Source organism: Sus scrofa, chromosome 18 (assembly GCF_000003025.6).
Source record: "Sus scrofa isolate TJ Tabasco breed Duroc chromosome 18, Sscrofa11.1, whole genome shotgun sequence".
NCBI lineage: Eukaryota > Metazoa > Chordata > Mammalia > Artiodactyla > Suidae > Sus > Sus scrofa.
Genome location: NC_010460.4, coordinates 28,415,640 through 28,438,089, shown reverse-complemented (window position 1 = coordinate 28,438,089; position 22,450 = coordinate 28,415,640). Strand labels below are relative to the sequence as shown.

The following is a 22,450-nucleotide window of genomic DNA, read 5'->3' as shown; positions in this document are numbered from 1 at the left end:
CTTCTTGCCATGTCACCTTTAGTACAATGTGAAGCAATCTTCCGCTACCTTACCCGACCCGATGTGAAAGTTAAAGACAAATTTGATTTCATAACAGAGAGGTTTTTAGAAATTTATAGTCATCTTACATTATTTAAGAAAGAGGGCTTTTAACAGTATCATGTATTTAATTTAAAAATCTAAACTGAACTGAGAGGACCTGCATTGGAAAAAATACAACTGAAGATTAATTCTGCCTTTCAAAAAATTTCCAGTGGAGAATTTATCTTACTAATTTTAAGGGCAGAACATCTCAACTAAAACCCATAATCAGCTGATCTTAATGGTCTGAAGAGAAACTCTGTTCTTTGCTACGTGACAAAAGTGACGAGGAAGCACATTTTCCATGCCCTCTTAAAGGGCAATCATTGTAAGCATCTGAGAAATTCACATTTCTTAGAGAACCACTATGACATTCTTAACCTTTATTATGGTTCTTCAACAAACTTTTGTCTGCCCAGCAGCTAGGGTGATCTATTTTTCCCCCTTGAAAACAGTGATAACTTTTAAATACTTAAATACTCATATTTAATGAATTACTTCTAATGCAAAAAATAGAATACACTCTAAATTTGCATTTTCTAAAAAGATGGCATTTCATTTAAATAGCACACGTCACTGGCATTCTCAAAATAAACACGTCAGTGGCTGACCACTTGATGTAGGATGAAATCCTGTCTTTTCATGGCCTTCACCCTCTACCATGGTCTGGCCCCCCCCTCACACTGCACCTGATCTTGTGCCACCCTTTCTTGCTCTGATCTCTAACAGTTCCTATCAATTGTCGAGGTCCTCCCTCTCCAGGGGCCTTTGCACGTGCTGCTCCCTTTGCCTGAACACTGTTCTTCCAATAGGGTTTACATTATCCCTCCTTCAAGTCTCAAGCAGAGCCACTTCCTCAGAGAAGCCTTTTCTGACCCAATGTAAGAGAGCCTCAATCTCTCTCTCATAACATTCTTTCATTTTCTTTCACGATCACAGTTTGTACTTTGACATTAAGCCACTGTCTATCTCTCCCCTAGCTGCTAACACCCATGAGAAAGAAACCTTACCCCTTATCCATCACCCTCAAAGCTCAGGACATGCCTAAAGACAACACCACCTGTTGGAGGAATGGATGCAAGGACCCCCTCACCTGACCCACTCTGTCCAAGCACATTCGAAATGTAGGATAGAATCTGTCCTTTCTTATTTGTTCAACAACAATTTACATTTTGACTCAGAAAATTGAAAGGTAGAGCCTGAAAACGCTTCATTTTTCTTCCCAAAATAAGCACAATGAGGGGTTCCCACTATGGTGCAGTGCAGTAAGGATCCAGCTGCAGCAGCTCTGGCAGCTGCAGAGATGCAGTTCATTCCTTGGCCCAGCGCAGTGGGTTAAGGATCTGGCATTGCTGCGGCTATGATATAAGTGGCAGCTCCGGCTGAGATTCGACATCTGGCCTGGAACTTCTATATGCTGTGAGTGTGGCAAAAGAAAAATAACCATAACCAAAGAGATGGTAGAATTTTGATTACTAATTTTGACCCTTGTTTCTTCTTATAACCAAGGCACAGAATTAATCATATACTTGGCAAAGGAAATTCCCGCAAGAACCCATGACTTGTAGCTTAGCCACTGAGTGTGAAGATGAGATGGCTGAAATATTATCAGAATGCCTCAAAGGAACACCCTGTATTTTCAGATCACAAAGAACTAATTCTAAAAAGGAACTGTTAATTGAACTGACACTCACAAATTACGATAATCTTCAAAGTAGACAAAAATATATTCTTAGTTTCTTATCATTTGTAAACCTGAATCTATCCTGAGCCCAGTGTAGATCAAACGGTACCTCATTGAGCTGGGACAGCTTCATCTTTAGTTTGTTCTCATAGATATCCTGATCATTTATCATTAATAACCACCAAGAGAAAGTTGCTCAAGTGGCTTCAGTTGCTTATTAAATGGCAGTGATAAATACCACTCTGCTTCGGTGCCATCATTACCTTCACTTCTTTACTGAATGATTTAATTTACATATATTTTATTGAATTATAGTTGTAAAATGTATAATAAATTATATACAACATTGTACATCTATATATGTTATAGGTGTGCCATATAGTGATTCACAATTTTACACTCCATTTATAGTTATTATAAAATACTGGCTATATCCCCTGTGTAGTAAAATATCTCCTTGTACCTTATTTTATACCTAATAGTTTGTATGTACTAATCCCCTAGCCCTAATTTTTTTTTCTTTTTATGGCTGCACCTGCAGCCTATGGAAGTCCCCAGGCTAGGGATCGAATCGGAGCTATAGCCACTGGCCTATGCCACAGCCACAGCAAAGTGGGATCCAAGCTGCATCTGCAACCTACACCACCGCTGAAGAAGTGCTGGATCCTTAACCCACTGAGAAAGGCCAGGGATCAAAAAGAGAATCCTCATGGATATCAGGTGGGTTCTTAAGACACTGAGCTACAACGGGAACTCCTCTTACCACTAATTTCTTTTTTTAAAGTACTATTTTGACTGACCACCTTCTTTTTCCTTCAGTAATAGTAAATGTTCATCAGGTAAAATAAAGTTTCTCAAAAATAAAGAATCAAAGCTGTCTTACTAAAACAAAATACAATGATATTTAAAAATCAGCTATTGTGTATCATGAAAACTGATGTGCTTGCAGGAAAAAACTCAACAACCAGTCAACTCTCCTCTTCCTTTCTCTAGACATAGAACAAAGGCACTATCTCAGCAGTCAGGGAAGGAAGCAATTTATGTTTTCATGAATTCAGCAAAATAATTCATTCATTAATTAAAATAAGCAGCACAAAAAAAGGGTATGTTTTGGTCAATCAGTTGCCTGCCATCACAGGAGAATTCTGAAATACAAAAGGCTGCGTGTTTTACTTAGCTGAAACCAGAATGTTATTCTTTTATCATTATTTAGCAGACATGTCATAGAAGGAAAACCTTCACAATATCCTGCAGCCTACTAGTAGCTGCTTTTGAAATGAGTGGAAACATTATTCTACTTAATGCTTTCATTTTATTTAAAAAGACTGAATTTGTTCTATATAGGGATTCCAGCACAGAGCCATGAAGGTTGTTTAATATGAAAAATAAAACATCTACATTCCACCTATGAAACTATAATGCAATTTTAAACAATACATGTGTTTTGAAAGAGTCATGAAATCTGTTAAAATGGACATTTTCAGATTAATTTTTGGCTTTGAGAGAAAATATTTTACAGGAAAAAAATCACTGTATCATAAAGAAGAATATTTGAATCATTAAGGTTCTTACATTTATTTTAGCAAATCAATATAGTTTTTAAAGTGGAGTTTCCTTAACCAGTATTACTTTACAGCAATGTTTTCTAAATGAGGGAGATTTGCAGACCTCATTGGCTATCATAACGGGAGATGCTACTGGCACTGAGTGAGGAGACAGAGGCTAGGGAGGCTACTAGGAATCCTAGAACGCAGAAGAGCCCCTCTGCCTGCACCAAGAATATCTGGTCTCAAATGTCAATCATGCTGAGGTTGAAAAAAAGAAAACAACTGCTATAAAGCAAAATTATTAAAAAAAATTTTTAATTGAGTTTTGAGCCCATTGGGAAGGTCAGGTTTTCAAAAAGGAAGATATATTCTAGGCAAAATACCTACCAAGTCACAGTCTGAGAAAAGTGTGCTTAGTACTTAGGCCCAAACGACACTACTCAGGACAATTAATTTTAAATATATAAAGTTAAGATGTAAAAATGTTCTAAATGGGCACAATTTTGGAATTATAATAAAGCTTCACTTACATTCAGTTCAAACTGTTTTGTGCCTGGTACAAAGCAAGCATTCAACATTTACTGAAAGAAGGAGAAAGAACTCCAACGTCCTTCTTCCTCCACTGTACCAGCATGTAGCCAGCCAGTGCCACTTCCCAGTTTCCTACACAGCTATGTGTGTGCACACTGCTTAGAAAAAGTTGCTTGTTCATTTCCTCACCTACCCCCACTCCCCATCATAGGTTGGGATATGGAAGTGGCATTGACCCAGCTTTGACCATGCAGATGAGGCTAATTCCCTAAGAAGAGCAATAAGCTAGAAATCACTGGGTGGCTGAACGACCACTTGGCAAAGAGCTGCCTCTCCAGCAGAGCTCACTCACCTCCAAAATAGTATGTGAGAAATGAATTGTTTATGTAATCAATCGTACTTTGGGTCCTTGCGGCAGTCGCTTGTGCAAGTCAATTCTAAAATTTGATATCCCCTATACAAGGGCTATAAGTGCTTTCCATCCAAGGAATTTTTTTTCTTTTTAATTTTATGGCCACACTCAGGGCATAGGGAAGTTCCAGAGCCAGGGACTGAATCCAAGCCATGGCTGCGACCTATGCCATGGCGCACAGCTGTAGCAACACGGGATCCTTTAGCCCACTGTGCTGGGGCTGGGGATCAAACGCCCACGTCCACAGTGACCTGAGCTGCTGCAGTCAGATCCTTAAAACCACTTCACCATGGTGGGAACTCCTATCCAAAGAAATTTTAAACTGGCTAATTTTTAAAAGTTTCAGTGTAAATAATACTTGAAAATCTGGATTATAGAGTGACTCTATAAGGACTACAGGCTAGAAGAAAACTGCCATGTCTGTTAATGCTGTTAATTCTCATTTATCATATCTAAATGGAAAAAGGCAGCAATCTGGAGTTAACTGCCCAAGGAATTCATTGTTTCAATGATACAATACATAAAATCATACTAATGACAGCAGGCTAAACCCTGAGAAAACGGAGGCTAAAACAATTTTAACTCTTAAAATGTTGTAATTATAGCATTTGCATCTTCCTGCCCTTGTCTCCCTTTAACTACGATGCTGATAAAAATACCAGTAGCAGAAGGGAAAAGGAAGTGAGGACCAGAGGATTCTATAAGCTAAACACTGAGCACTGAAATGATGAATTCTGTACCTATCTTGGTTTTCAAAAAATATAGCCGCTTCTCCTTGAGCACAATCTTCATTAAACTCCAAACTATCTCCTCTAGACTTCAAATGATATGGAATATATTTATTCAGTGATCATTCCTACGTTATGTGAATGGGGGGAAATCATTGAGAAACAGAGTATTTATTATGTGATGAAATTAAAACATTTCAGTTAGGCACCTTTATGAAATTCAGATTTTTCTATCAATATTACTTTTTTAAAAATATAACTCCCCACAATAAAAATTAATGTCTTGAATATTATAACTGTTATAAAGCCATGGGCTTATCGAAAAATATTTTTGCCTTAAACATATGGAAAAAGTAAAAGTACCAAAATGTGTATTGTAATTTCCTAACACCATTCCCCCAAAATGATATTTGTGGATTTTCCGGGCAAGTCTACGGCCATTAATTCAATAATCTATGCAACTTTTATGATAACTTGACAATCAAGAGCATCAGGACAGCATGATTTAAAAAGTAAAATAGCTTGGTCTGAAATACCTTTTTAAAGGTTCTAAAATTCTAAAGAAATTGAATGCCTCCCAAGAGAATTTCTAAATTATTAGTTCAGGCTACAAATTAGGTATCATTTATCTTTAAAAAAAATCACAATTTATAGAGTAAGTTCAAAAATCTTTACATAATCAGAGAAGAAATATTTTTTATTAAAAAAAAAGAGAATATATTTTTCCTAATTGCATATCAGCATACTGGAGTTCCCATAGTGGCTCAGTGGTAACGAACTCAACTAGTATCCATGTGGGTTCGATCCCTGGCCTCGCTCAGTGGGTTAAGGGTCCCATGAGCTCAGTGCCGTGAGCTGTAGTGTGGGTTGCAGATGTAGCTCGGATCTGGCATTGCTGTGGCTATAGTGGAAGCTGGCAGCTGCAGTTCTAATTAGACTCCTAGCCTGGCAACTTCCATATGCTGTGGGTGTGGCCCTAAAAAAGACAACAACAACAATACCGCTTACTAATTGAATAAATTTTGACTTTTAATATAGGAAAAGGTTTCTCTTGTAATTTGAAATTTTTAACGAGTTTCACATTTTCTCCTTCCCAATCGCCTTCTAGAGCATTACCAGTCACTAAATTATATTCTCCTGTTAAAGGAAAAGGTAACTATCGGACACATCTGTTTCACTAGTTCCAATAAATGCCCTCAAGGGAACAGTCAAACAGTAAATCACTTCAGTGAGTCAATGACAGCTATGACAGGTATATGAAAATGACATTACTACCTACTCCTACAAACCCAATCTTTTACACAAACAAATCAATTCTCAATTTTTCAAAAGGGACAAAAAGCTTTAAGAGTCTCCAAACACACCAAGTTCATGCATGCCACATTTTCAACTTGAGATAAGTCACAGTCTCCCCAGGCTTCCTTTTTGTTTGTTTGAGTCTATCACTAAAAGAGACTGGTATCAGTCAGTGGCCCTCCACAGGGGCAGAGTCCCAGGAGGCGTTTTGGAAATAGGGGAAAACAATTTTAGTTTTCATGGTGATTGGCACTGAAGGGCTCAGAGTTAGAGGTTTGCCACACATCCGGGAACTGCCCCCAGTCCCCTATGTCTCTGTTCAGTCCCTCTGTTCAAATGTTCCTCTGTTCATTCCTTTCATTAGCACCTTCAGTATGACTGTCTGAGCCTAAAGAGTCACTTGTTTTCACACATAAAGAAGTTCTTTGAATTCAGTTTTAACAAACACTACTTTTCAGGAATTCAAATCACATGTACATCTGGGCTTTTGTTTGGAACCTGATTATCACGTGTCATTCACCATTTCAGAAAAATCATCTCACCCATGGCAAATCAGCTCCCGGTATCCAAGTCAAGGACAAGGCACACCTGGATCAGGATTCTTCTGTAATGACTATACTTATGGCAAAGTGATGAATAGGTGGAAACAGCCACCTACTTTATCATGTAGGGCACTGTACTGGTTATTTTTAACATAGCCTACTTATATGTGCAATTTTTCATACATTTCATTGTAGCATAGTAAAAGGGTAATACAAAATATTTTACGAAAAAGGAAAACCCAGATCTGATAGAGATGCAAACCCTGACCTAGAATATCCCCCAAGGTTCCTTGCAACTCCAACATTCTTTGATTCTATGAAAAACTTTCAATTTGGCAAACCCTGATCATCAGCAAGCCTTTACCTCTTATGTTTGAAAGTGTCACAATTAAGTTACAAAGAGACATACATGTGGTTGCCAAGGTGATACATAAAACACAAACTCCATTAAACATTCCAACATTTGTCTGAGCAGAAGGAAACACCACTGTACTGATGCCTTTCTGCAGGTGAACAGAGAGGGACAGAGAAAGACCTGAGGGAGAACTGAAGCCTTCACATCCGTTTGGTCTAAAGAGGCTACACCACTGGCCTCATGGGTGACTGTTGCCTTGCTCTCTCCTTGGGCTGAGGGTCACACATTGGAATGACACACTGCCTTAGCATTTTTCCTACAAAGTTCCCTCAAGAAAATACACACAGGCAAATAGTGCAAATGCTCCAATTGTGGACATGATGAATACCTCTCACTACCCAACCGTGCACACTTCTACTGAGCACATCTTTTTTATTTTATTTATTTAGTTAGTTTTTTAGGGCTGCATCCATGGCATGTGGAAGTTCCCAGGCTAGAGGTCAAATCAGAGCTACAGCTGCCAGCCCACACTAGAGCCACGGCAATGCAGGATCCAAACCCTATCTGCAAGCTACACAACACAGCTCACGGCAAGGCCGGGATCCCCGAGCCACTGAGCAAAGCCAGCGATCAAACCTGCATCCTCAAGGATGCTAGTCAGATTCATTCCCGCTGCGCCAGGAAGGGAACTCCCTCTACTGAGCACACCTTATCTATCGTTCAAAAAGCAACATCCTCAACTCATCATTGGCTTGCACTTGGTATAACCACACTCCACTTTTCCTGAGGCCATCATTCTCTATCATCAGATGGAAGAATAATTACCATGCCCACTATATCAGTTTCCAGGTTGTGAAAACATACTTAGGCCATTACTTCAGGAACCACTGCCCCTTCCCCTACACAACTGGATTCTCAGCACATCCACCTTCTTCATTATGCCTGACCCTCCACTGTTACTATCTCTTTCCCCCATGAATTTAGCGCCCATGGGGACACAACATTTTTCTTTACATTCCATGGTCTTTCACAAAAATAAACTCCCTGGGGAAAAACATGAGGAAATACTCCCTGGTGAAAAATAAATAAATCCATACTTCCTCTGTAATAAATATACCCATCTTGGCCAAATGACCAAGAGTCACGCAATACCTGATTATATACAAAGTATTACATATAAAACAGAAAAAAACTTTTAAGTTTGGCCCACATACCAAAACAAGTATAATCTTGGATACTACCAATTAGAAAACACTACATCAAGAAAGTTTGACAGAGACTTCCCGTGTGGCTCACAGCATAACTATTTGGCGTTGCTTCTACATTGGCTCGATCCCTGGCTCGGGAACTTCCATATGCCACAGGTGAGGCCACTTGTTTAAAAAAAAAAAAAGTTTGACCAGAGTTCTGCTGTGGCACAAAAGGATCAGTGGCATCTTGGGAGCACTAGGTCACAGGTTTGATCCCCAGCCTGGCACAGTGGGTTGAGGATCTAGCATTGCCACAGCGGTGGCTTAGGCTGCAACTATGGCTCGGATCCGATCCCTGGTCCAGGAGCTCCCTATGCTGCAGGGTGGCCAAAAAATAAAAAATAATAAAAAAATTTTGACAGCATCATTTTTAAGAAAACAAAACTTGGTGGGGGAAAGTGGGATGGACCAGGATTTGGGGGTTAATAGATGCGGACTATTACCTTTGGAATGGATTAGCAATGAGATCCTGCTGTGTAGCACTGGAAAATATTTCTGGTCACTTATGATGGAGCATGATAACGTGAGAAAAAAGAATGTATACATGTATGTGTAAGTGGGTCACCATACTGTACAGTGGAAAATTGATAGAACACTGTAAACCAGTTATAATGGAAAAATATAAAAATCATTATATATATATACATATATAGATATAAAGAAAACAACTTTATGAAGGTATTCTAATACATTGAAAGATAATTCTCTGCAAATTATAAAAAGTTAAAACTTACTTTAAGATCAGATGGAAAAAGTAATAAAACTATTTGAAGACAAGTATATATAAACATTTAGTTTTTAACTGAAGAGTTTCTGAAAGTAAGAATTTATAACTTACATAGAATGGAAAAAGTTCTATTACAGCAATTCCTTTTATAAATGATTCTATTAATTTTTCTTCATTGGTCCCACATACATGTAAGACAGCAAACTTGAATTTTATGAGAACTTATGTCAAAGTTCCCAGGCTAGGGATCAAATAGGAGGTGCAGCTGCCAGACTATGCCACAGTCGCAGCAACGTGGGATCCAAGGCGCGTCTGCGACCTACACCACAGCTCACGGCAAAGCTGAATCCTTAACCCACTGAGTGAGGCCAGGGATTGAACCCACAGCCTCATGAATACTCATCAGGTTTGTAACCCGCCAAGCCACATCAAGAACTCTGAGAATTCTGTCTTTTAACCAAATAAATATGTGAAACATAAGCTGTATTGCTTCTGAAATCCTTTTAATTCTCAAGTTCCTCAAACAGCTGAGCATTACTGTTCTTCAGTGATGTAGAGCCCATCTAAGAATTCACCTAGGTCCTTTCAATGACCATCCAACTTCAGTGTTTGTTTGGCCTTATCAAGCCCATGGGGTGGCATTTGGGGTGAGGGGCACATTTAACCTGATGTAAAATTTTAGATCTACAATGACTCAAAAATTAAGAAGAAAAAGCTTTGCCACTGGCCATTTGAGAAAAGAAAATGACATAGGAATGGGCCTTGGCCCTGAAAGATTCTTACCCGAAGGGCCTCGATGACGAGGTCTCTGGCCTCCAGCTCCCCTTCCATCACGCTGAGGAGCATCCGAAGCTCTGACTTACTGAGCGTGTCCACATCGAACTCTTTTTTCTGTAACACAAATTTTTCAAAATGAAAAAACTTCCTCAAGGTACGCAATGGATCACTTTTATCCCGGTGGCTCCACAAACCCAGGGGGCCCTGGGGTCCTGTTCCACAGCAGACCGTCCATGCTCTGACTAGGAGGAGAGAGCAAAACCCGAGCGCCAATATCCCAAATCCCTCCACTAAGGAGAACTATTTTCCCAGCCTGCCTGCCCACCTGGCTTCAGGATCTCTTCAAAATATACAACACAAATTTAAAGTCCCTGGAATTTGTACCCAAACAGGCCCAGTGTGTGCTGGGGAGAAGTTCTGAGGGGAGCAAAGAAAGCACGAATGTATTCCTAGAAGGGCCCCAACACAAAGACTCCTAGGAGGTTACTATAAATTCCGGGACTTCCAATAATAACAGGTTATGTTTATACAACACTCTGCAGCAGAGGCCACCAGCTAGCAGCCTACAGCCAAATCTGGCCCACAGATGTGTGTTACTTGGGCCACAACGTGTTTTTTTAATTCAGCCAGCACCAAAAAAATCTAAAAATGTCACCAAAAAAATCCAGATCGGTGGCTTCTCCTCAAAATTCAGATGACCGAGTAACCCCAGATTCAAATTCCCACAGGGTACTAATTCACAGAGCCAAGTAGGGGCTGCCCATTTAAAGGCGCATGCTCTTTGTTATCTGCGCTACCCACCCCACCCCCCACACGTGCGCGCGCGCGTGTGCGCGCGCGCACACACACACACACGTGCATGCACAGCACAGGCAATGTGTTTTTAAGAGGCCTGGCCTACCACCCACATGCACCTATGATCAGCTGAGTCTGGAACCCCTGCTACATGATTATCCAATGCATTCTTATGCAGTGTCCCTTGGCTTCTTGCCATTCCTTAGACCAGCTTGACAGGGACCTGAGGCTGGATGAAGTGAGCCTTCCAGAGACCAGCGAGTCCATGAGGCGTTGGCACCATGGTCCTGGGGGTCAGAATCCTCCCCCAGTGCTCTTCCAGCCCCACTGTCTTCTCCTGTACTTTCCCTCCCTGGTGACTGCCTCCACCGCCACAGCTTCACATCCCACGGAAACACCACTGGCTCCCAATCCTTTTGTCTCCACCTCTGCTCTCTTCCCTCACCATAGCTTTTACAAGCAGGTCTTCTGATAACCATTTTACAGATGCTGCCGAGAAGAGAAGATCAATTAGTGTGCTCACAGCTGGGCCTGGGCGAGTCCACAGCCCGAGCTCCTTCCATAACACACAGCCCACGCTCCCTTCTGTGGCAACCCATCTGACAAACCCGGTCGCCATCAGAGGGAGAGGAAACAGGTTCATCCCCAAATGTCCCAGAACACTCAACTTCCGAAACCATTCTTTAGGATATTCCGGAACATGCCTTCACATTTGCCTAGCACCCAATGATTTCCAAAGAATTCTCAAAGAGCCAGATCTAACCTCTGTAATAGATAGCATCCTATTTTTCAGATTAGAAAACCACAACTCCAGAGTCAGACAGTGTACCCAGCTCACATGACCAGGAAATGGCAAAACTGCAACCAAGTGCTGTGACTTGTCTGCACGCTTTGCCAGCATGCTGCCAACATTCTAGAGATGAGAACAGTGCTATTCTATCCATTACCATTCACGACCAGTTTACCACCTATGCATCTGATGCCATACTATCACTGTGATGACACAGACATAAACAGACAAAGGTCTATAAGTGATTCCAGGGACTTACAAACAGGTATGACCAGAACTAGTCACTTCTCAGTTTCAAAAGAACTTTCTGGAAGGAGATAATGGTATAAAAGGGGAAGAGATGAGAGCTAGCAGGTTCTCTGAAGAAAAATTTCATTTAATTATTTATTTTTCATTTTACAGCCACATCTGAGGCATATGGAAGTTCTCGGGTGAGGGGTCAAATCAGAGCTGCAGCTGCAGGCCTAAGCCACAGCGAAGGCAACTGCACATGCGACCTAGCCTGCAACTTGTGGCAATGCCAGATCCTTAACCCACTGAGCAAGGTCAGGGATCGAACCTGCATCCTCATAGAGACTACATCAGGTTCTTAAACTGCTAAACCACAATGGGAACTCATGAAGAAAAATTATAAAAGGCTCTTCCTCTTAAAATGGTGTTTCTTTTTGCACATACATTAAACAGAGCAGTTATTTGGAAAGACAGATGCAGGATGAAAAAAGAGAAAAGAAAAATTATAGGATGGGTAGTTCTGGGATACCCTTGCTTGGAAATTTAATTTAGAGATGTTCCCTATAAATAGTAAAAATCCACTATACTAGGGCACAAATTACACAGTGGTGTTACCTAAGTCTTATAACCCAATAGCTTTCAAATTCAGGCATAAGAATCATCTGCAGACCTTATTAATACAGACTGCTGGGCTCCACCCTCAAGTCTGATTCAGGAGGTCTGAGTTGGGGCTATGAATTTGCCCTACTATGTGCTCCTGCTGCTGGTGGTGGTTCTGATCCAAGGACTACACTTGGAGAAGTGTTTCTGTAGCTACTCTGAGTCTGTTTTCTCATCTATTTAACACAAGTCCCCATATCTACCCCACAACATTCTTGTGAGGATTCAACAAGGATGTATTAATGAAATAAGTGCTAAATAAAGGTGGGTGATTGTTATTATTAAAGCTGAGAGCACCCTGATGTTTTATGTATGGCAGAGAGAGATATTGGCTATGAGCCTATTTCTCCGAAAATCTACCAGCCCAAAGTCTAATAAACTCAGTTTACTGTGATGAAAGACAGACTTTTATCCTGGTTTTTTCCCACTGAGATGGGAGAGTAAGTTGCAATTCTTATGTGCTTTAGAGGGTAATGTTTTATTAATGCTGCTGGTGGTGGTTCTAAAGATTGTAATTAATTGTATATTTTATTGTCCCTGTTTCCCTGAAGCTTCATAAGCAAAGCACTCTATTTTAAAAACTACTAAATTATGAAAGACGTTGCCAAGACTCTGATTCACATTAGAGTCAGGAGCGCTTGCCCTGGTTCCATCAGCATCAATATCACAACATGTGATCCGCAACCAACACTTCTGTTTTTTAATATATCACCATCAATACAAAGGAAAATTCATTAAGGTAAAAAAAGTGTTACAGGGGTTCTTGCTAAATTATAAATTATGTTACATAGAATGTTAAAAAAAATCTGTCTTCCATCAAAATGTACTGAATGATTTATAATTTTAAATATATGGTGCATCTGTCTGCCTGCCTCTCTCTTCCCCCCACACTTCACTCCTGCTTCCTCACTAAAGACACTTCTTTTTGTTTGTTTTGTCTTTTCTAGGGCCGCACCCGAGGCATATGGAGGTTCCCAGGCTAGGGGTCTAATCAGAGCTACAGCTGCCAGCCTACACCAGAGTCACAGCAACGCCAGATCCAAGCCGCATCTGCAACCTAAACCACAGTTCACAGCAACGCTGGATCCTTAACCCACTGAGCGAGGCCAGGGATCAAACCCGCAACCTCATGGTTCCTAGTCGGATACGTTAACCACTGAGCCACGACAGAACTCCTAAAGACACTTCTAACTCCTGGCCTTCAAAAATCAAAATATTATAAATTTTCTTTCTTTCTTTCTTTTTTGCTTTTTAGGGCCACTCTCGCAGCATATGGAGGTTTCCCAGGCTAGGGGTCCAGTCAGAGCTACAGCTGCCGGCCTACACCACAGCCAGCACAACACCAGATCCGAGCTGTGTCTACAACCTATATACACCACAGCTAACAGCAACGCCAGATCCTTAACCCACTGAGCAAGGCCAGGGATCAGACCCATAATTTCATGGTTCCTAGTCGGATCTGTTTCTGCTGCATCACAACAGGAACTTCCACAATATTTTCAAATGGTCATTCTCCAATACCTGCTGTTTCCATCCCCAATTTTGGCAAAATAGGGTAAAAGTATATGAAAGCATGTTATGAGTCTTAGGACTCTGGCTATTTTATGAAACATTTTGGCATTTTTTGAAAAATAAAGAAGGCCAGAAGCTAAAATCCCATTAAAAATATTTCATTGTTTCATATGACTTGTCATTTATCTGACCTGAGGAACTTATGGTACAAAAGTACTTAGAATAGAAAAATCAAGTATTAAAGTTTCTTAGTTTAAGATAAAAATAATTATTCTAATTGAATAATTTTTAAAAACCATTTGGAGTATGACTGACATAAAAAAATGCTGTACATATTTAATGTATGCAATTTGATGAGTTTGAAGATAAGTATATACCCATGCAACCTGCCCTACAATCTATGCTATAAAGAAACCCCAGCATCTACAAAAGTTTCCTCCCATTTTTTTTTTAAGTCTTTTGTCTTTTTAGGCATATGGAGGTTCCCAGCTAGGGGTCCAATCAGAGCTGCAGCTGCCAGCCTACACTAGAGCCACAGCAACACCAGATCCGAGCAGTGACTGCAATTTACACCACAGCTCACAGCAACGCTGGATCCTTAACCTACTGAACAAGGCCAGGGATCGAACCTGTAACCTCATGGTTCTTAGTCAGATTCATTTCCACTGCGCTACAATGGGAACTCCCCCCCATTCTCTTTGTTATTTTTTGTGATTAGTCTTGTAATATTTTTATAATTAACTGGATAACCTAATTTTCAAAATAAGATACAAGACAGGAGAGATCTAAATGCCACACTCACATAAAAAATTAGGGAGAGGAGTTCCCATTGTGGCGCAGTGGTTAATGAATCTGACTAGGAACCATGAGGTTGTGGGTTCGATCCCTGCCCTTGCTCAGTGGGTTAAGGATCCAATGTTGCCATGAGTTGTGGTGTAGGTGGCAGATGCAGCTCGGATCTGGCATTGCTATGGCTCTGGCGTGGGCTGGCAGCTACAGCTCCGATTAGACCCCTAGCCTGGGAACCTCCATATGCCACGGGAATGGCCCAAGAAATGGTAAAAAGACCAAAAAGAAAAAAAAAAATTAGGGAGAGTTCACTAAGTGGTCTAGTGGTTAGGCACTGGTGCTTTCACCACTGCAGCCCAGGCTCAATCCCTGCTCTGGGACCTGAGATCCCATGCCAAGTGGCTTCACATGGCTCCCCCAAAACAACTTAGGCTCTCCATAAAGGTACCCAAGAAAACATGACACCCATGTCCACCATCAACCCCCCCAAAAATAACCCCAGAGCAAACAGGTTCAAAGACTAGGCTTTATTATTAATGAAATTGTTTTCCTAATTAATAAAGAAAAAACCCAACTTAATGTTTTAGGGATGGCAAGACACCTCAGAAAAGAAAAAAAGCAAAGAAACCAGCCACTCCTCCGCCTGTCATGTTTGAAGTTTGCCAGGAAAAGCACTCTAGGAGAAGCACTTCTTAACACCTAGTTTTAAAAATCTGGCACAGGCAGCTTAAAGGAATCCAGAGTTTGGTCATCAGATAGAGAGAAGGCCTTTTTTGGGACAAATACACATGAAAGGAGACACAGCTTCAAACTCGTACCGTTCGACTCGGCAGTCTGCAACGGTTCTGAAGTATTTGGGGTTGGTATGGCCATGGCACTCCTCCAGATAGTCTCATACAGGCTCAGAGAGAGGGAGGGAGGGGAAGGGAGAAAGGACAAAATCGAGCCAGGCTCAACTGTCATCTTCAACTGCTGCATCTGAACATAGGCCAATACCAAGTTTCCACCACTACTGCTCCCCCCCAACTCTCCCTGAGAAAAAAATCTAAAATAGTTTGTGGGGAACTCAACAGTCTCAGTCGAAATAGGTCAGAAGACCCTCAACTATATCCTGTAGGAATTAATGCGATCTGCACATTATTGGTACCACCAAAGCCTTTAGAAGTTACTATGAGCCACAGTGGCAGAGGTGTCCCTCAGATCTTAGTCCAAACACATCAGCTATGGTGATAACCTCGTGGCCAGCCAAGGCAAACATGTTCTCTGGCTCTTCCCACAAACGCCAAGAACATCTCTTCCAGTTGCCAATCTAGTGGGTTGTGCCTGCATTTGATCAGTGCATTTATAAGGGCGGGAGGTGGGACATCGGAGAAAGCAGAGGGGCTGAAAGAACATTATTTCATCTCTTTGGGTCTCCGATTTCTCAGGACTAAAACAAGAATGTTGTATTAAGTATCTCTCCCAGCCCCCAAATGTCCTGATTTTACATATCATTAGGGTAACTGGATTACTCAACTGAGGAAATTTAGGTCATTCCCTGAAGCCTATGAGAAATATTTGAAGAAAATCACTTTTGCCTCTTGGCCCACAAGTTATGGAAATATGTTTTCCTCCTAGTTTAATGGTGGGTACTAATAACTATGAATACATTTAGAACTTCCTATGTGAGTGAGATGTCTGCTCTGAGAATGAATAAGAAATGGCTCAAAGAAGGGACAAGCAATGAAATCCACCTTGAGATTTCAAGGAGAAAAATCAAAATTTGAAATTTGAATTTAACACAAAAAAGTTAAATCCAACTTTCCAGGTACATAGAATACTTACAGTATTTAAAAAATGTGAATGCAGCCAATTAGAAGAATTTCTCCTGATGAAAAGCACATTTTTTCATGCTTTAAAACTCTAGTTATGTCCTCCTGATTTCTCGCTACAGGAAGGAAAGAGTGTTCCCTGCCAGGGCTGCACACCTATGACTTTGTTCTCGCTAATCCTCCTTTCTCCTCTAATTCATCTGCATCCCATTATCTTCAGGACATAGCTTAAGTCCTACTTCCGTGCATCTTTCCACACTCAGAAATCTCTCATTCTCTTAATTCAGCCTTAGAGTCTGTTCTATGCATTTATTTCCAAGTAATAATCATGTCCTGCCTTGCGTATTTCCTCATTCTATGAAACTTACTCACATTAACTCTCTACTTTCTCATCTCCACTGGATGTGTCAGGACAGTAAGAGTGTTACATCTTCACATGACTTTACCTAACACATATGCTACCCATTTTTGATAGCAAACTGTCTCTCTCAGCATAAAAACACAAAGCATGGCAACAATATGTATTACGAAGATACAACGTTATAGCCCAATCTAGGGGCAACTAAGTAACTGATCAATCATTTTCGAAAACACTTTACAGGAACCTAAAGTAAGACAACTTGGCCTGTGCCTTTAAAGCAACACACTGAGAACTTGGGCTCAGCATTCCATGAGCATGCACCGCACATCGACCGTAGGGTCTTTCATGCAAGACACAACTCAGTGTATTAGAAGAAGTAAAACCAGCAAGTAAACAGAATGTCAGAAAGGAAACCTGGTAATGGATGTAATTAATTTTAAGTACAAGAAAACTGGAGTGAAAAAACACAGAAGCGGCTCAGTCAGGGGCAGCAGCCTCTGCTAATTAAGCGCAGCTTCCTTCCTTTCCCTCCTTTCAGATCTCCCCTCAGCCTGCATTCTTACTTTGGGAAAACAAAAGGACTGCATCTCAGACAAAACAAATGTCCATTTCCATCATAACTCAGTTTTTCAATGTCACAACAACCCTACATGGGACATGCATCATTTTCACATGTGAGCTGGCACCCAGATCCAATAATTTTCCTTGAAGAAGCTTATACTACCTTGAAGACTATCACCTCAATTATCTGCAGGTGGTGAATGTCAGCATGCTGACTTTCAAGAGGCATGACGTGGGCAGCTACATGACTTAGTGACAAAGCCCTGCTGTAGAAGAACTCAGGCCTTTTGGCATCACTTTGTTGCCTTTTCGATGAAATACAAAAATGTCAAAACCCAATCATTTGCAAACAAGTGTCCATTCCACATAGTAACGATAACTTGGCTGTTCTGCATTTACCATAATAACCTTTAAATCCATCCTCAACCCATCTGGTTATTTATTAAAAATTTATTCCAAAAGCATTTTTTTTCTAAAATTGGAATTTCTATGTGGATGGCATCACATGGTGTAGAGTATTAATAATAAAATCTCATTTGCGCAAGTTATTTATAACAGATCAAAGTACAATTTTAAAAATCCTCTGCTGTTAATGTCATCATTACCATCATCTCTCTTGTAATTTTCATTTCTTTACCTAATCATCAAGGACAAGTTTCCTTTTCCATGTTACATGCCTCGCCAAGGAGCTCCAATAGAGAAGAATGCCATCAAGTGCATTCAAATAAAGTCTTCTAAAACAATTCTCAGAAGTGCTTATGTTGACTAATTATGAAGGGGCGGAAGGGAGAGAAACTGGCCCCATCCTTCTTGGGCACAAAGTTGAATTCTAGTCCCACATTTCTGGACCTGTGCAAACTATTTCAAACTTCCTTTCTGCCCAACCTTTCCCTTTAATTCCCTTCTCCTGTTTCCAAATTTCCCTATATCTCTTTCTCAACCTCCTCTCAACCATTCATTCCTCAACATCCCAGTGGGTAATCTGGCCTTGACTCTATTATTAGAAGAATTCAAGATGGGAGTGGTGCAATTTCCATCACTCCACCTCCACATCCCCAGCCTCAAGCTTTTTTTCCCCCCCTTTGGCTGCACTCACAGCATATGGAAGTTTCCAGGCCAGGGATAGAACCTGCTCCTTATTTGCAGCCTGTGCCACAACTGCAGCAAAACCGGATCCTTAACCCACTCTGCCACAAGGGAACTTCCTCAATCACTGTTTTGAAGAGGGAAAATCTAAAGGGAAAATTAGATTATGTTAAAATTAAGGTTTGTTTTTTTTAAATAGCATTGAGAAAAGCAAATTGGAAGGGGCTAATATAAAAGGGAAAACCAAAAAAACCTAAAAAATCAGGGTTATGGTTCAGAAACAAAAGCAGATCTATCACATCTATAATGTTAATTACTACAGATCACAGGCGGAAAGTTTCATCACAATCTGGTAACACATGAAGCAAAACTGCCAATTAGCCAATCAAAGTTAAGGATTATGGCACAGCTTCTCGGTGAGTGTTCATTTTCCTCATTCAGTAAGTACTGGTAGAATACCTACCAAGTGCCTGGAACCATGCTAAGAAACTTTTGCTTTTGCAAACAAAACCACACTGCTCTTCTTGAAAGAGGAGGCTGCACGCTGCCAACCAGAGCCTTGCTGCCCATATGACCAACAGCACATATTTGTAAATGGCTAAGTACTAAGTCTTTGAAACATTTTCTCACCTCATAAAGTCATGTGAAACACAAGAGGATAAAACCAACTGGCAATCTAGCCTAGGCATGGATTCAATCATAGAAGAGGCCAAATTATTTTTCTCTAAACAAAATTGCTCCTGTGAGAAATATAACCACCATGACAGCAGCAACAACAATAAAAGTCCAAAAAAAAACCAAAACAAAAACAAAAAAAACAGGTGCAGACAGAAATATACAACCTATTTAAGAAGAAACGTAAAGAATAAGAAGCATCATGATGAAATCTGTTATATTCTGATCTCTGGGGAATGTCTCAGGGTATTTCCTCAACTTCCAGGCTATTTTTCTAAAGCCTATAGTTGAGACTAAAACCTCTAAGCTCATCTTTGAAAGCTCCTCATACATGCCCCAGGCCACCTCTCAGGAAATCTGAGAAAACCGCCACATGTGCACACAGCTACCTGCAGGCTCCCTACTCAGGTCCTCCATCATTCTGTGGAATGTTTTCAGATCTTTCCACTAAGAATTCTCCCCATGACTCTCCTTCCCCAGACTCCTAATGCAAAAAATGTTTCATGCTTCTCATGACACCATGGTCTCTGATTTGATTCCTTGGTACAACCGAGCTTCTACCACTGGGATGTTTTACTTCAGGATGGCAAAGATGGTACTCACAAGGCCTCCATCTTAGTATGTATTTGGTAAGGTGTGTTAAATCTAGAATATTTCTTCCCTAAATTATGCTGTGAAACGTTCAATATTCTATAGCTGCCATATAACTATAATTCTTTTAAAGAAAGCTTAGAAAATTGGCTAAAAAGGTTCTTTTTATTGTATTTACATTCAATACTGCCACCTGGAAACAATTTAAGGTGCCACTTGTCAATGTGTTTAACATCACTGTTGTGCATTTTAAACAAAATCATTGTCTGAAGTTTTTTTCTTGTCATTATCACCATGACAACAAAATTTATCTCTACTTTTTGCATATTAGCTGCTCCAGAAAAGCTCAGAATGACAAGAATGTTGGTCAACTTCCCAAACATAGCTCTAAAAAGATCTACATTTTCCTTTCACTCTTAAATTCTTCGGTGACGATAAAAAGCAGGAAGATTTCTGTTTTCCATACTGCCTTATCCATTAGGAGTTATTTTCAGAGTAGAAATAGCAATGTAGTCTCTAAGAGTCATCACATTTGGCTAAGGCGCTGAAAATAACTGAGATCTCCAGCATGGTTCACAGCAAAGACTATTAATATGATCCTACTGAATAATGTAACTGTTACCTAGCCTTACACTTGAGATGCTTTCAGGATTTAAACAGCTAAGAACAAGGATCACAAACTAATTTTAAAACACTCCGCTGAAAATCATATTAAGCTGAAAACTATAAATTAAACTTGTCTCTAAGCAACAATCTAAATAGTCAAAACTTAGTGAAAACATTCACTTTCAGAAATAGCCTACTGCTTTGGGTCTCCGCTGGCTCATTACTGCCAAATATACATATTAAAATGCATAGTATGTAAACCAACTTGAAATAAAATAAATCTCCAAACTTCAAAAAAGAATTAGCCACTAAAAAAATTAGTCCTCAGTTGCCATAAACCCAAAATGCATGGATATGCCTTTAAATTTTAATCATTAGTTAACAGTCAGTTATCACAAATATCTTCAACCTAGCTTTTTTTTTTTTAATTGAAAAATCAGCGTGTAGGTCAAATGGTTGATATGGGCAGATGGTACTTTATTAAGCAAAAAGTAACATCCAGTTTACATCCTAAGAAGCCATTATTAAAATTTTACTGAAATACCAAGCATTTAATATATATATGTATATACACATACACATATATATATAAGATTAAGAAATCTTATTGCATTTCCTCAGAACCCCATAGGAGTCTAAGGAAATAACAAATGTTTTGCTTTCACAGACTTTCCATAGTTATTCAAATCAACCAGGGTGAAATGATCAAACTTCTACCTATATAAGCAGTAAGTATCAGACTCCTAAAATTTTTAAACAGTAGAAAGGGAACACTGACCTTCTTAACACAAGTCTGCCTAGCGTCTAGGCTGTTTATAAATCTAACCAAATAAAACTATAGGTCAGCTACAGGCCATAACTCAGATGTTTGTGTTTGGTTTAATTGTCAGGTGATTAACATACTGAAGGTGGTAGAAAGAAACCCATGTTAAGTCAATTAAACAAACAAATTCAACCTGCCTGGGAAACAATAAACACATCCCTCTTTCTTTTTTCTCTTCCCCCCCCTCACCATCGCTTGAGGAAGAAGGTACCCAACCATTTCAACTTTCAGAAAGGTTCATCTTAATAACTATTCCCTTATTGTACCTCACACAGGGGAACTGATTTCCTGCATCACAAGTAGGAAGGTTTCATTTGAAATCTTAAGATCACATTTTTATATTAAAAAAAAGATCAATTTTCCTAAAAGTTTCCAACCAAAACTTGACAGTTTTACAAGTGGAAATCAGCAGCCCTCCACTTCCACTTCCGTGTTTCCTTCTCTCCAGGTTTCTCATTTTCCTCCCCAGGCTCAACTCCTCTCAAGCCCAAGTAGCTTTCCTCCACACCTCTCCTCTCCCTCTCCAGAAAGCCCCGTCTCCAAACAGAGGGGAAGTTAAAGAAACCTCGGCTATTCACACCTGGCCCTGCTCTCTGCTGCGTCCTCACTGCCTCTGCTCAGGTCCCGAGTGGGAAGAACAGAGAGGCATCCATGCTCAGCTCATCCCACCAGGAATCTCTGGCTGGAGCAGCGGGATGGCGCCAAGAGTGGGAGGTGCTTTCAGAGCTGCCTTTCTTTGCAGGTCCTTGCAGCTCCTGCTAAGCTGTTTCCCAAACCCCAAGAACATTTCCACCCAGGCAATGTGGGTCTAGTCTTCCCCCAAGGCAGGGGCTGGAAATCACCATTGAGTCCCTGTGCACAGGGATATTCTGGGAGTGAAAGTAGAAACCAGCGATGGATGGAAGCTCATTTGGCTTCTAGACCCCAGCGAAGGAGAACAATGTGTTGATACCAGGTGCTGAACCTCCACCTCGCCCTGCATCTTCTCGGGAAGAAGGAGGACATCGCCGCCGCCCCAACGCTAACCACCATCACCAAGCAATGGGGCAGCAAGGAGCAAGAACCCAAAGGGCCGGCAGCAGCGCCCACAGCTGGGCATGGGGCCTCTCCCAAGGGGCCTCAGGCACACAAACACACACGCACACACACAAGTGGGCATCCCCACACCTGCTCGGCGCTGATCCGCCTCCCCCTAGCTGCCTTCCAGGTCCGCTGAGAGGTGCCAGGCA

At 40.7% G+C, this 22,450-nt stretch overlaps 1 protein-coding gene across 6 annotated transcripts in view; it reads right to left on the bottom strand.

Annotated features, from left to right (window-relative positions):
* The window catches only part of CTTNBP2 (cortactin binding protein 2), a 442,954-nt gene that overhangs the window by 135,077 nt on the left and 285,427 nt on the right, over window positions 1–22,450 (bottom strand). For all 6 annotated transcript variants that reach the window (XR_002340261.1, XR_002340262.1, XM_021078653.1 and 3 more), the window contains one exon: window positions 9,937–10,044. Coding sequence is in view for 4 of the 6 variants with exons in the window: in XM_021078653.1 (XP_020934312.1) it covers window positions 9,937–10,044 (108 nt within the window). In the remaining 2 variants the exon portion in view is untranslated. The remainder of the gene's footprint in view (window positions 1–9,936; window positions 10,045–22,450) is intronic.